The sequence below is a fragment of the Rhinichthys klamathensis genome, unplaced genomic scaffold (genome assembly GCF_029890125.1).
Source record: "Rhinichthys klamathensis goyatoka isolate OS25496 unplaced genomic scaffold, OSU_Roscu_1.1 h1tg000613l_1, whole genome shotgun sequence".
Taxonomy (NCBI): domain Eukaryota; kingdom Metazoa; phylum Chordata; class Actinopteri; order Cypriniformes; family Leuciscidae; genus Rhinichthys; species Rhinichthys klamathensis.
The window spans coordinates 299,317-311,952 of NW_026607066.1; the positions used below are offsets into that span (position 1 = coordinate 299,317).

Consider the following 12,636-nt stretch of genomic DNA (forward strand, 5'->3'; position numbering starts at 1 on the left):
TAATATTCATGATAGGGGTTGGGCCGTTCCGCCCATCTGCATATTGCCTTGGCAAACAAAAAAATGTTTTTCACAATTTAAAACAATCTATTGGTTTATGTGAATGATTAGGAAGGATGATTTTCAGATCATTTTGAAGCCAGAACTCGAAGCGTCAACATCCATTTGTCAAAAGTCTTGTGGACACATATTTAGTATTTGTTTTGTGGTCTTATTTCAGCAGCTTTCATTTTAATTTTTTTCAATAACCACGCATAAACAATATTCTCTTAAAAATACAAACAATGTACATACAAGTTGCTCACAGATTATGGTAGCCCTGTTTGTGCTATATAGAGTGAATTTACACCTTTGCCATTAACATGTTTATAAATAACTGAAAAAAGCACAAATGTAAGGGCATCACAGAACATCCAAATGGCCCCAAAAACACCTCAGACCCCAGAGGGTTTTAATGTAGACTAGAGTAAGATATCTGCCACTAGAGGCAGCAGTGTGGAGAGGGAGTGATCTGGACCTTGATCAGAGTTACTTTTTAATCTTTTCCACAAATGTGCTTCTTTATAGACACATTTGCTTCAATGAGGCCTATATAAATTTTGTGTGTGTGTGTGTGTGTGTGTGTGTGTGTGTGTGTGTGTGTGTGTGTGTGTGTGTGTGTGAAATCTCCCATACCCTTTTATAAGGTTGCAAAATTCACATTTAAGGTTACAAAGTCCTCATTACATTCAGGATATTGTGTCTACCTCATGGGCCAGTCGAGATTATGTCCTTGCTCACTCATGCTCCAAAAAAAGGAGGAAAGGCTAAAAAATGCAATGTTTTTTGTAGGTAGCCTAATATTGTTATTGAAACTGATCACACCAGAATGAATCTCATCCTTCCACATCACTTTCAAAGCATTCCTGCAGTCTCAGAGGAAGCTGACACTTGGAACCATAAAGAGATATGGGGCCAACAGCATGCATGTTTGGGAGCTGTCCCAAGTTCTACAGGAGCTTCCTAGACACACATAGACATACTATACACATAAGAGAGCAGGAGGTGCTCTTATAAAGCTGTGGTCTGCGGAATCTTTACAAGAAGCCCCACAAAGTGGGTGGTGAGGAGCAAAAGCCAAAGCTGAATTGAAGCATTGATATAAGCAAATACACTTAAAGGGACAGTTCACCCCAAAATGTAAAGTTTTTTGGATATTACTTTTCATGGAGTGTAAAATAAAAGGTTATAAAGTTTAGCATCAAGTTTCAAATAGGCCTATACAGTTTCAAAGATCATAGTGCACGATAAATGGAGTTATTGTCTCCCAAATGAAAGAACTGATTCTGAACTGCCTGAAAACGAGTCCTCAGTAACTCCAGCCTTAATTCCTATACGTTTGTAACAAATTTGCATAATGCCAGTCTCTTCATTTGCTGCCTGCAAACAACACCTACTTTGACTGGGGCCTGGATGACTTTGATTCGTGTTGCCGACAAATTTGTGTTTTTTTTGCGCTGTGACAGCAAATCCACTTTGCATGCACTTCCAAAGGATGAGGACTCAGGCTCGAATTGGTATGGTGAAGCTTAAACCTTCGTTACTGTTTTTTTCGCTGTGTATCGAGGGCTGAGGAAGCATCCGGAGCTGAAATTCAGAAATGGTCAATGTTTTATTTCCGACACGCACTGTAAACTGTGGACCAGTCAACAGATTGGGCCATCTGACCAATCAGAGCAGTAGGCTCTCGGAAAGACGGGGTTTAGAGAGACATAAACCTTTATCGAACCATTTTAGACACTGAGAGAAGAGGGGATGTTACAATGTATATTATGAGAAAATTAAAGTGTTTTTGACCTTGGATACATGTTAACCAAGAGACAGAAGAAACAAAACTATGGAACCTTTAAAAAAACCATAATAGGATCACTTTAAATCCTGTCAACATGTACATGCACAGGAACAAATTTCACCTGCTAATTTAATTTGTCATTGATAATGATGACAAAAAGTACAAAGCAAAACAACAAAATGGGAGCATGAATAAATGAATACATGAATGACATAAAAACACCTGAGTTGATTATCAAAGAAATATGGTGAACAGAGAATGTCACATGATTGAGTTGTGCAGACCCACAAAATATTTTCTCATCTGTGCACATAAACACACTCCCAGGGTCAAAGTCTAAGCAAGGTCACAAAGTTCCCATCCAGGCATTTAACATTCCTCTTCACACAGTCAACAAGATCAAACATAGACATGTTCGCAAGGACAGAGGTTCAATTAAAGCAGAACAAAAGCCTTTTATTCATCCATCTTTTATTTAAAGCCTTTCAAGGCTGATTCGCAATGTCCATCCATGCTTTGAGTGACAGTTTATTTAGAATACATTGCACATCACTGTAAAGGGACCATTTTTGGTTTAATAGAGAAGTTTTTCAAGTGCCTCTTTTCATCTAGTAGCCAATGAATTCCAATAAGGTTTTTTTTAGGTTTAACTGTGTTTTGATAATAACTTTCAAAGAAGGATACAGTGAAACATTTCAAGCTAATCCAAAACTCAAACTGGACTTAAAAAAAAAAGATTCTTTTAATCCACCCACTGAAGAGTTTTAAGGGATCATATTCTGACCAACGGATGTTTGAAGGGTTTTATGGTACTTTCCAGCAATTGGATAGCACTCAGAGTGCATTCATATTAAGCTAATGAACAGGATTGCAGCCACAGAGAAAGAAAGACAAAGGATAAGGCAGAGGAAGAGCAAAGAAAGAGAGATTTGAGTATCCAGTCACCTGGTTTAGTTAATAAAGATAATGCAGCAAGAATGAATGCGTTTACTTGGACACTGTAAATACATAATATCACATTAATGTTCATTTAGCTATATTATTTTAATTCACCGTATTACATTTCATGGAATATAAACAATTTATTTAATTTTCATATGATGGTATATGACCACACGAAATAATAACTGACAATAGTCACTGTTGCCTGTTTCCGGTAAAAGTGATTCACAAAACCTTCACATTTTTGTTAAAATATGTTATTAAATTACTCAGTTGCACTGAGTTTTATTTAATTTTATTTGTTGTAACATGGCTATGGCATCTAATGGTGTGGATTCAGCCTCATTGAACACGACATCAGTGTCATTGTGTATTAGCAGTCAGCCATTATTAATTTATTCAGTGAGCAAAAGATACTGAGATAAAGCAACTTTTCGTCAGGTCGTGTGATCTCAACATGAGGTGATCCGCTCCATGTAAAATAAAACTTAATTTACAAGGCCAATAATATGACAAGATTCTGTCATGTGAGTGTGTACACAATTTTATAAATATTTATAAAAAAGTGCAATTCAGCTATTTAGGGGTTAAAATCCTTTTATAGTGTCTTTAATAGCAAACACGTGAAAAGAGGCGTAATAACAGTCAAGATTTCGGCTTTAGCTAAAATCTTGAAACAGGCAAACCGAAACAGCTTGTTCAGCTCTACTTTAGTCAAAAATGTGTACTTTTTTATTTCCTTGCATATTATGAGTATGAGAGATTTACTGAGTCAGGGGAAAAGGAGATTACACAAAATCGGTATGTCAGTTTTATGTTTGTTTTCCCTCTTTATCTCTCTCTCCCTGCAAAAAGAGGTTAATAGGTCGCATGGTATTACAGATCAGGACATACTGCTCGCAATGCCAAAAACTAAGCAATGACTAAACACTGAACTAGTGAACATCATGGCATGTGGTACAAAATCTGTATACGCTATGCAAGTTTCTTGCCTTGAGATTTGTGAAAAGCTTAAATTTCGTTCACCCATAAATGAAAATCACTTGTGAAGCAAACACAGTTGAGGTTCTGTTTACCCTATTTAATGTAGTTTATTTATGTATGTGCGTTTATATATGAATTAAAGCTTGAATTAAATCTGTTCATCATATAAAGTGACTGAGTCTTTTCAGAAGACTTGGATTAAATTCCTCAATATGAATTATTTTTACAAGGTCTTTTTGAATTTCTTGAAGCCTAAACATTTTGGTTTCGTGGACTTTCAATAGATGGACAAAAATTATGAGAGAATATTTAAAATATCTTCATTTGTGTTCCGAAGATGAACAAAAGGCAGTGAAGTGAGTAAATGATGAGAGAATTTTGATTTTTGAGTGAATTATTCCGTTAAAGAAGCACATGTACGACCTAAAAATAAAATAAAAACTTTACTTGAAGCACGGAGAGTTGTTTTTACACCTGGAGTACCCGATAAACACCAACGGGAACTCCATTTCCCATAACCCATTGCCTGGACTCATCGTGTTCTGATTACTGCCACCTGTTTTGTCATTATCTCGTTTATGTTTGCCTATATTTACAACCCTGTGTGTTCATTCACTCATTGCAAAGTGTTTGTGTTGTTTATGTTACACTGCATTCTTGGTCTTGGTCTTGGTCTTGGTCTTGGTCTTGGTCTTGGTCTTGGTCTTGGTCTTGCTCTTGGTCTTGGTCTTGGTCTTGGTCTTGGTCTTGGTCTTGGTCTTAGTCTTGGTCTGCCTGGATTTCACTGCTTGCTTGTGTCTGGGACCTTTGTTATTATCTTTATGGTTTTCCCTGTGGGTTTGACCTTGCCTGTTTTATTACGATTATGGATTCCTCCTAATAAAGCTGCATTTGGATCTTCCACCCGTGTTTCAGCGCAGTACCTAACAGTTGTCTTATTAGGATGACTAATTCATTATATGCAGTCTATAATGAATTGATCAGGGAAATAAAGAGAGAAATATTTGACAATGATTTCAATGAACATGAAAGATCATTTCTTGTTTTCAATGAACATGAAAGTAAAAGAGACAAGTTTTTTTGCAAAGCCATAAAGAGATTTATTGTGTTGTAGAATTAAAATGTGTGTCCCTTTCTATGCTGCATTACACTGAAATGAAGCTGAATATCCTTTTTTTTCTGAGACAATGACCTTTATCAGTGTCATCTGTTTAGTCAGACAATACATCACACGATATATCCATTAAGTTCGATGTTGATAGCAATGCTTGTCACTAAACAATTGCAACAAGTACAATCACAATCAATAGTCATGAGTAATGTCATATACATTTGTCAATTAGAGACTAAAAAAACTAAACAAGCAGAAACCAAATTGTTCGAGTTCATCAGAGTCTATTAAAATACAATAGTATTTTGTGGAGAAGTAATGCTGCATATACAATATGTAGGTCAGTTGATAAACGTGTTTCTCATAATTTCATCGACTGAGAGCAAGGGTACAGATAGTTCACACACTGCAGTAGGGGCTGCTTGCAGGAAGAAATGGAAAGACAGATGGAATCAAATGAAAAAAGGAGAGACAGGGGTCACAGTCACTGTGCATCAGCCTCTGACTTAAATGACGTGTTCTGGCAGGGAGGTTTGTGGTAGAAGGCCAGCGGTGAGAAAGTCCTCTCTCAGGTCATAGAGGATTTGACTGGCAAAATGAGAGACGTTGCTAAGTTGCACTCTCAAATAAACAACTCTACTTCCACATCAGGTGAATGCCATGTTCCTCACTTCCTTTCAGAATCAGGAAGTCTCAATACGCCATTGAAGCGCTTTTAACATGCAAGTGAATTGAGGTTTAAGTCTCAGCTGGCGCAGGCCGGCGACTTCAATGAGAGGGACATTAGGTTTTAGCTGTGCCTTTGGAGCCAAACAGCATTTAGTTACCACTTCAAATTTGCTCATGATTATTTCAGGAGTGAAATCGTGTTAGACGAGTTACATCATCATTCAAAGATCCCAGATGCAGCAGGCATGAACGCTGCGTGCGTCTGATAGCTCCGCTGATGATTGGAGGAAAAGTTACACGGTTTAAGCTTAAAAGCACTCTGTTTCCTGTCCCATCCAGGCCAATGGTTGGCGTCTCCAGGGAGAAGGAGTACTTTGAATGTTATTTTTAGGATCAGAGAGCTCATTTGCTTTTCCCAAGGTGAACAGCGAAGCCCATCTGATCCAGACGACGGCCCTTCACGTGTCAGGCTGTGACTTGGTGTCAGACAAACACATGCAGGAAAAATATACTGACTGCTGACATATATGAGAAGGGGACAGAGGTGAAGAAATGCAGAGTGTGATTTAAAAGGGACTTTCAATATCTGGAAACATAGCATACATTTACAAATAAAAAGTTATAGAATGATTCATCAAGTTAATCATTTTGGTACAGGTCAATGACTGGATGTCCACTTTTTTTCATATACAAATACCCATACTGCAGCCTTGCAGATAATGATGCCAATCCAATTCCGGTAATTGTTTTTCTTTGTTTCGAATATCTATACCCCATTAACTTGCACCCTGTTCTTCGTTATAAATAACGAGAACATAAAAACAAAACAGAAAATACATAGAATACACATAGAATAGAGATTATAAAATTATTTCACTTATAATATATATATTAATATTTATCATATATTATGATATATATATTAATATTTATCATATATTATGATATATATATTAATATTTATCATATATTATGTTATATAATTTTGTATTGTTAATATATATTATAAATAATATTGTTAACTACTAGGCTACTGGATACAGCAAATTTACAGTAATTCCAGTGAAAATCTTAAATCCAATAATAATTTGGTAAAAATGACTGCTCTCAGCCTACTGTTACATCTGGTAAAATCAAATTACTATTTGTGTTACAAGAGTGTCAACGTTCTTAAAATCTTAGACATTGACATGAATGGGCTTGATACATGAAAAATAGACATGATAGGCAGGTTGAACCTGATTAACAAGGATTCATGGGATGAAACATTCAATTTCTACACAAACCGACAATTTGGGTAAACCCGACAAAACTTGTTGTGCAAGAGTGTAAGCAAGGAAACAATTCCTGTCTTTATAAACAGCAAGTCTTAAACATAACAAAGACAAAACTACATTTGGAAATCTTTCATGATGTATGGCTAAGGCCCAGTACTTTGATTCTGGAGATGTTATCAAATCAATTCATTTTATATGCTGATTATAGCCTTAAATACAGTCCAGGTGCGATTATTTATACATGTTTATGCTTGTATTTATTTATTGCCGGCACTTGGACGATTTATAATGTGAGAGACGTTTAATCAAGAGTTTACAGAAATCGGCATAGGTTCGTAAATATAATTCTTTCTTGGACGGGCTTTAGGACCTGGTGACGGGCGCAGAGAGGATTCCCTTCAAGAGTCCGAAGGGAAATAGTGCGCATGCGCGCACGTTACGCTCGCTCCATCCCTGGTCGCGAGCAGGCAGAACAGGACAGGAGAAATATATCAAAACAGACGTCAACGCTTTACCTGTTTAAAGGAGCAGTGAACTAGGAGGAAACGCGCACCAACACAGTCTGTGCGCCAAGGAAAGCTGCGGGAATTGTACTTAGAAGTGTTTTAGAATATATTAAACTAAGCGTAAGACTTAAAGAAGTGTAGTTAAAGAGGTTTATGAAATTAAAACACAAGCAGATGAGCGCAACCAAGAGGATTAAAGGGGGAAGGATGTTAAGAAGATGAGGAAAACAATACAGGCTAATTAGGGAAGCGGTCGGACCGGGAATTTAATTTAGTGAACAGCCGGACAATGGCTTGATTTTGTTTTTTCTTTCTTTTTCTTTTTTTGGGCTGCGAGGAAGCTGCATTCATGACCGAGGGGACGGAAAAGAAACTTTACCGCGTGTGCGAGGAATATTTAATTCTATGAAACTATTTCGTTTTTCTCGTCTGTCAGCGGAACCACTTGTTTCTGGACGGATTTGATTGATTCATCATGTCCAAAGTGGTACAGAAAAAGAATCACTGGACCACCAAAGTTAACGAGTGCACGGTCTCTAAGGACGCCCGTGGCGAGTTGAACGTGCAGCTGCTCGGCGGTGCGGAGAATGGGGAGTTCGCCTATATCGGACACGTTAACGGGAATGCCGTACAGTACAGAAATGGGAAAGTGTCCGAGGGGGAATTAGTTCTGGAAGTGGAGACGCTCTCTGTCTCTGGATTGCCTCTATATGATGTGCTGACAGTGATCAAGAACTGCAAGGGACCTATTAGGTTGAAAACTGTGAGGCAAGGTAAGAAGAGTGCTTTGACCACACTTTTGTTTTTTCCATGTGATGCATTTCCTGTAAACAAATCATCAAGGAATCAACCAATCAAGGAATTGCTTTCCAATAACCAATGGGTTTATTTCTTTTTTGAAACCATACTAAATAACTACACTGCAACAATAATAATAACTACATAATATACCTTGGTTGTTGCTAAAATTCCCTGGCCCCTTCCAATTTTTTATGGGTCGATTCAAATGACTTGGTTGTGTCTCCCTAGGAAAGCCCTGAGCTGCAGCAGTAGCCTAGTAGTAGAAGTGTTTTTATTTATTTATTTATTTATGCCATTACATTTATGCATTTTGTAGCCTAATGCATTTCTAACTTCAGAAGGAACGAATGAAATAAGTGTTGAAATAAGTGTAACTTGACAAAATCCATTTCACAGAAGGCCAGATAATGCTGAACACCCTTTGTAGCTTTGATAAGTTTAAAGCACGACTCATTAAATAAAATCACATGTGATACAGTTCTTCACATTTCTAAGCCAATTCGTTATTTTTTTCACTTGAGTCCTTTATGAGGAGTTGATGAGTGAACCGTAATTCCCAGGTAAAGGCACTACAGACTGTCTATTGTGCTGAAGCGGTGGTGACTCCCCACAGGGCTCTGCCTCATCACATGGTTTGAGTTATGCTTCTGCCTATTTCACCAAATGACTTCAGACAATATCAGGAAACCAGCCAATCAACTCGGACTGCATTCCCAGAGCACCACTGGGCCAGGCTCCAGCTCTCTCTCTCTCGCTCTCACTCTCTCTCTCTCTCATACACATTCTCCTCATATACATTCTGGTGTTGAGTTTCACTGTTTATAATCTATCATGCTGTCTGGGAATTCTTTGTTGTATCCAGCCTTAATTATGAAAATGTTTTTGGCAACAAATGCCATCTGTGTTTCTGTGAGTTTTTTTGTGAACAAAAAGTCATTTTTTTGTCTCAACAAGCTGATGATCTCAAACTCTCCCATTCTTCAGACTTGTAGGATGAATAATTGATATGAAATGCATTAAGCTGAGCTTGAAGTGCATTTCTTGTGGACCAAGACTCTTGTTCATGTAAGCACCTGTTGGTCTTCACGTTGCCTTGTTCGTTTGTGTGGGACATTATTATATGCAGTGTCTAATCATGAGCACACAGCCCATCTATAACCTTCGGCACAGTTAATGCAGCGCACAACAAATTCACTCATTAATCTTCATTGATTTTTACATTAAGACTCTCAGTCCTGTGGTGACCTCACTAACGGTTTGTGCCCCGGCAGCTCTCTCTGGAGGTAATATGTAATAGGAATACCTTTTCAACGCTTTTGTATTGATTGATGGAACAAGCCTCTTCAGCTGAGAAAATATCAGCGGCGTTGAGTCGAAAGTTACATGGGATGGTAGTTATGGACGTCTTAAAGTGGGGAAAATGTTAAAAGATTCACAGGTCAATCAACGACATGAAATTCAATTAAATGACTTGAATTGATCTGTTCTATGATGGGCATGTTTTGCTATTCTGAATTAAAATATTTGAAACGGTTTTGTCAGCAAATTAAAGTTACAAGGCAAGGTTAGTTCAGGTTGCAAAATATCATGTAGTGTGGCTTCCCAAAAACATAATAAATGTCATTTTTCAAATTCTGAAATGTTTTGAAAAGTATATTTTGAAACTTTGGAAAATATTAAACCGGTAATTCTTTATATTTGAAAGCCGATAACCGATATATTGGCAGATAAATTTAAATCCAAATGTTTAAATAACTTTTGAGAGCCTGATTACAAAAACAAAAGTCTCACCATTAAAAGCCATGTCCCAAGCACACAATTATAATGTTCTCATTATAATTTTATGTAGCTTATATGACAGACTTGCGCTGCACATGTTGCGCTTAACTGTATTTTCATTTTTTTGAAGTGGCGAACAGTGATCATCTGAAGCGTCTCAGCTAAAGGAAATAATCCATTATTTATCGGCCCGATAGAGATAACATTAAAAATGAACATATATCGGCTGATACCGATATGATGCCGATATATCGTGCATCCCTAGAATATATTGATTAAGATGTGTTCAGTGAGTCACATGTGTTCAAGTTTCAAGGAAAATTACTTTTTGATGGTTATACCACATGACATTTTTAGAGTAATTTTTGAAACCGAAAATAGTATTATAATTTTTCAGGCCATATGAAACAAACATGAATACAAATAGTAGATTTATAAGAATAGTCTATGTATTTTAAATGATATTTTCAAATCAAAAGATCTTTCTTTCTTTTCTTTTTTGTGTGAAAACTCTTACATGCCAAGTTTTTGTCGGGCTGCAAATGTGTGCATACAATGTCCGTCCAGACTCCAGATGGACCGTTGACTTGTTATCATGATGCATTTCACAGTAGGACAATTTATCCTGTATCAGATTTCTCCCATGTCTGTGCTCATTGTAAACAAATGCTGATCCTAGATCTGAGCTGCTTTCTGAAGGGGAGAATGACACACTGCTCTACATCCCTCTGTCTGGGTGCTTCTGTGTGGGATTTGACATCGAGCTGGATTAGGCAATGCCTGGGGAGAAAATGCATGTGTGTGTGTGTAATGTATTTAGCATGTTCACAGCCTCAGTTTGCACAGGGATCATGCTAATCTACCCTGAACCATTAGAAAGGGGACTGTGAAATGCCATTAAGCCAGTGGTCAAGGGGTTACCAGCATGAAGTTATTTAGTATCTGGATCACATCAGGCTGTGCCCTTAACGTTCCGCAACCATTTTTATTGTTTGCACTGTCAAATATCAGTCCTGATGCTTTTCACATATATCAAACACAATTCCATTTCATATATACATATTGTAGGTTTTTATATGGCCGGCTGATAGATTTACGGCAGTGTAAATTAGCTGAAGGGAGGGTGGAGGCCTCAGTGGGTAGATTTCATGTGGAAGTGTTTATTTCCTTTTCCTGAGTTCAGTTTAAACATCTGTGTTCTTCAGGAGAAAGAGAGGAACCCACTCTGCTTCCTATCACAGTCGGTAAGCCGGAACAACTTAAAACAATAAGGACAGCTAGCCATTCTCTCAGTGCTTCAATAAGAGGAAGGGACAATAAAGGAGTGAATGAATAACCAAATGATCTCAACCGCACGTTTGTCCATCCACCTATGGTTATGCAACAGCAATTTGTGTACATTACGATTAAGGCAGGGTTGCCTAATCCTGTTCCTGGGGATCTACCTTCCTGCTAACCTGTGTAAACACAACTGAAACAGTTCTGAGATAGTTCAGATCGTGCCACTATTGAGGAACTGTGAATTTGAACTCAGGAAGGCGTTTTTGTGTTTCTTATAGACAAGGAGTTGTACACCATGATTGGATAGGAAAGGACCGCTTTTCTTGATGTTGTGGAGCGCAAATCTTTTTTTTTTTTTTGCGATGTGCTCGGTGAGATTTATCTGAGATCTCCCCCTCTGCTCTCAGACTCTTGAAACTGTTGCTTTCTTGCTTGCTGTTTGAAAAGCTGACCCACATTGTGTGTGTGATGCATGACATGAAGCAAAATGTGTTGTTAATTGTGACTTTCTCGGAATTGTGACTTTATTTCATGCATTTCTGACAGTTTAATTCAATTTTGACTTTATATCGCACAATTGTGACATATTGCACAATTCCTACTTAATTTTTTTTCAAATTCTTCATAGAATTGCGAATATTTTTTTTTTTAGATATGTGACTTTACATTTTACAATATTACAATAATTTTGACTCTTTAATTCTGTAATGCAGTGTAGTTTTTCTCTTAGTTAACTTTATTTCTTTATCTCACAATTACAGCTTTATGTCTCACACTTGTGATGTTTTTTTCTCACATCTGTATCTTTATATCTTTACATTTCCAAGGTGACACTACCTAAGTTTTTTTCTGTTGTACGTGCGTGTGAGTGTTGGAGGTTATAGTGACTACTTCCATTCATCTGAAGCCCCGGTTACCAAAGCAATGAGCAAACATTCAGCTGAATGTCAGATACTTGGGGCTGGTGTGTGTGCTCAGTGATGTGTCAACAGCTTACCTGTCTCGAGGAAAGCTTGGGGTGGCTCTTAGATAAAACTCTTTCGTCCTTTTTTTGCCTGTCACATTTCTCAAGATATCACATTTACATACTCAAACATACTGATTCAAAACAACTTAAACCCTATGAAATCTGATATCTTTTTTTCTCTCATTCTTATGTTATCTGGTCCCTTTCTCTGTTAGGATGTTGTTTTTTCAGTTTAATCTGAGCTTAAATAGAATTTATGTTTATTGTTATGTTAAAGCAATCATTGCAATCCTTTTCTTAAAGCTTTTGTCACCTTTCAGCATTGTCAGTGATGCTGCCCCACATGTTTCACAACGTCACGGTCAAGGCATCCAGCAAGCCATGCAAGTTTGTGCTTATGAAAGAATGTTTTTTTTTTTTTTGCTCCAATTTTCCATTAGTGTGGCACTTAATTGTCACAGTCAGTCTCTATTCGGCCAGTGAAGATC

General features: G+C 37.4%; 1 protein-coding gene across 1 annotated transcript in view; it reads left to right on the forward strand.

The window, feature by feature from the left end:
• Nucleotides 1–7,272: 7,272 nt before the first annotated feature.
• magi1b (membrane associated guanylate kinase, WW and PDZ domain containing 1b) overlaps nt 7,273–12,636 on the forward strand; it is a 145,977-nt gene continuing 140,613 nt past the window's right edge. Inside the window, 1 exon segment of the mRNA XM_056240786.1 lies at nt 7,273–8,093. Coding sequence (XP_056096761.1) covers nt 7,796–8,093 — 298 coding nt within the window. The 5' untranslated portion in view covers nt 7,273–7,795.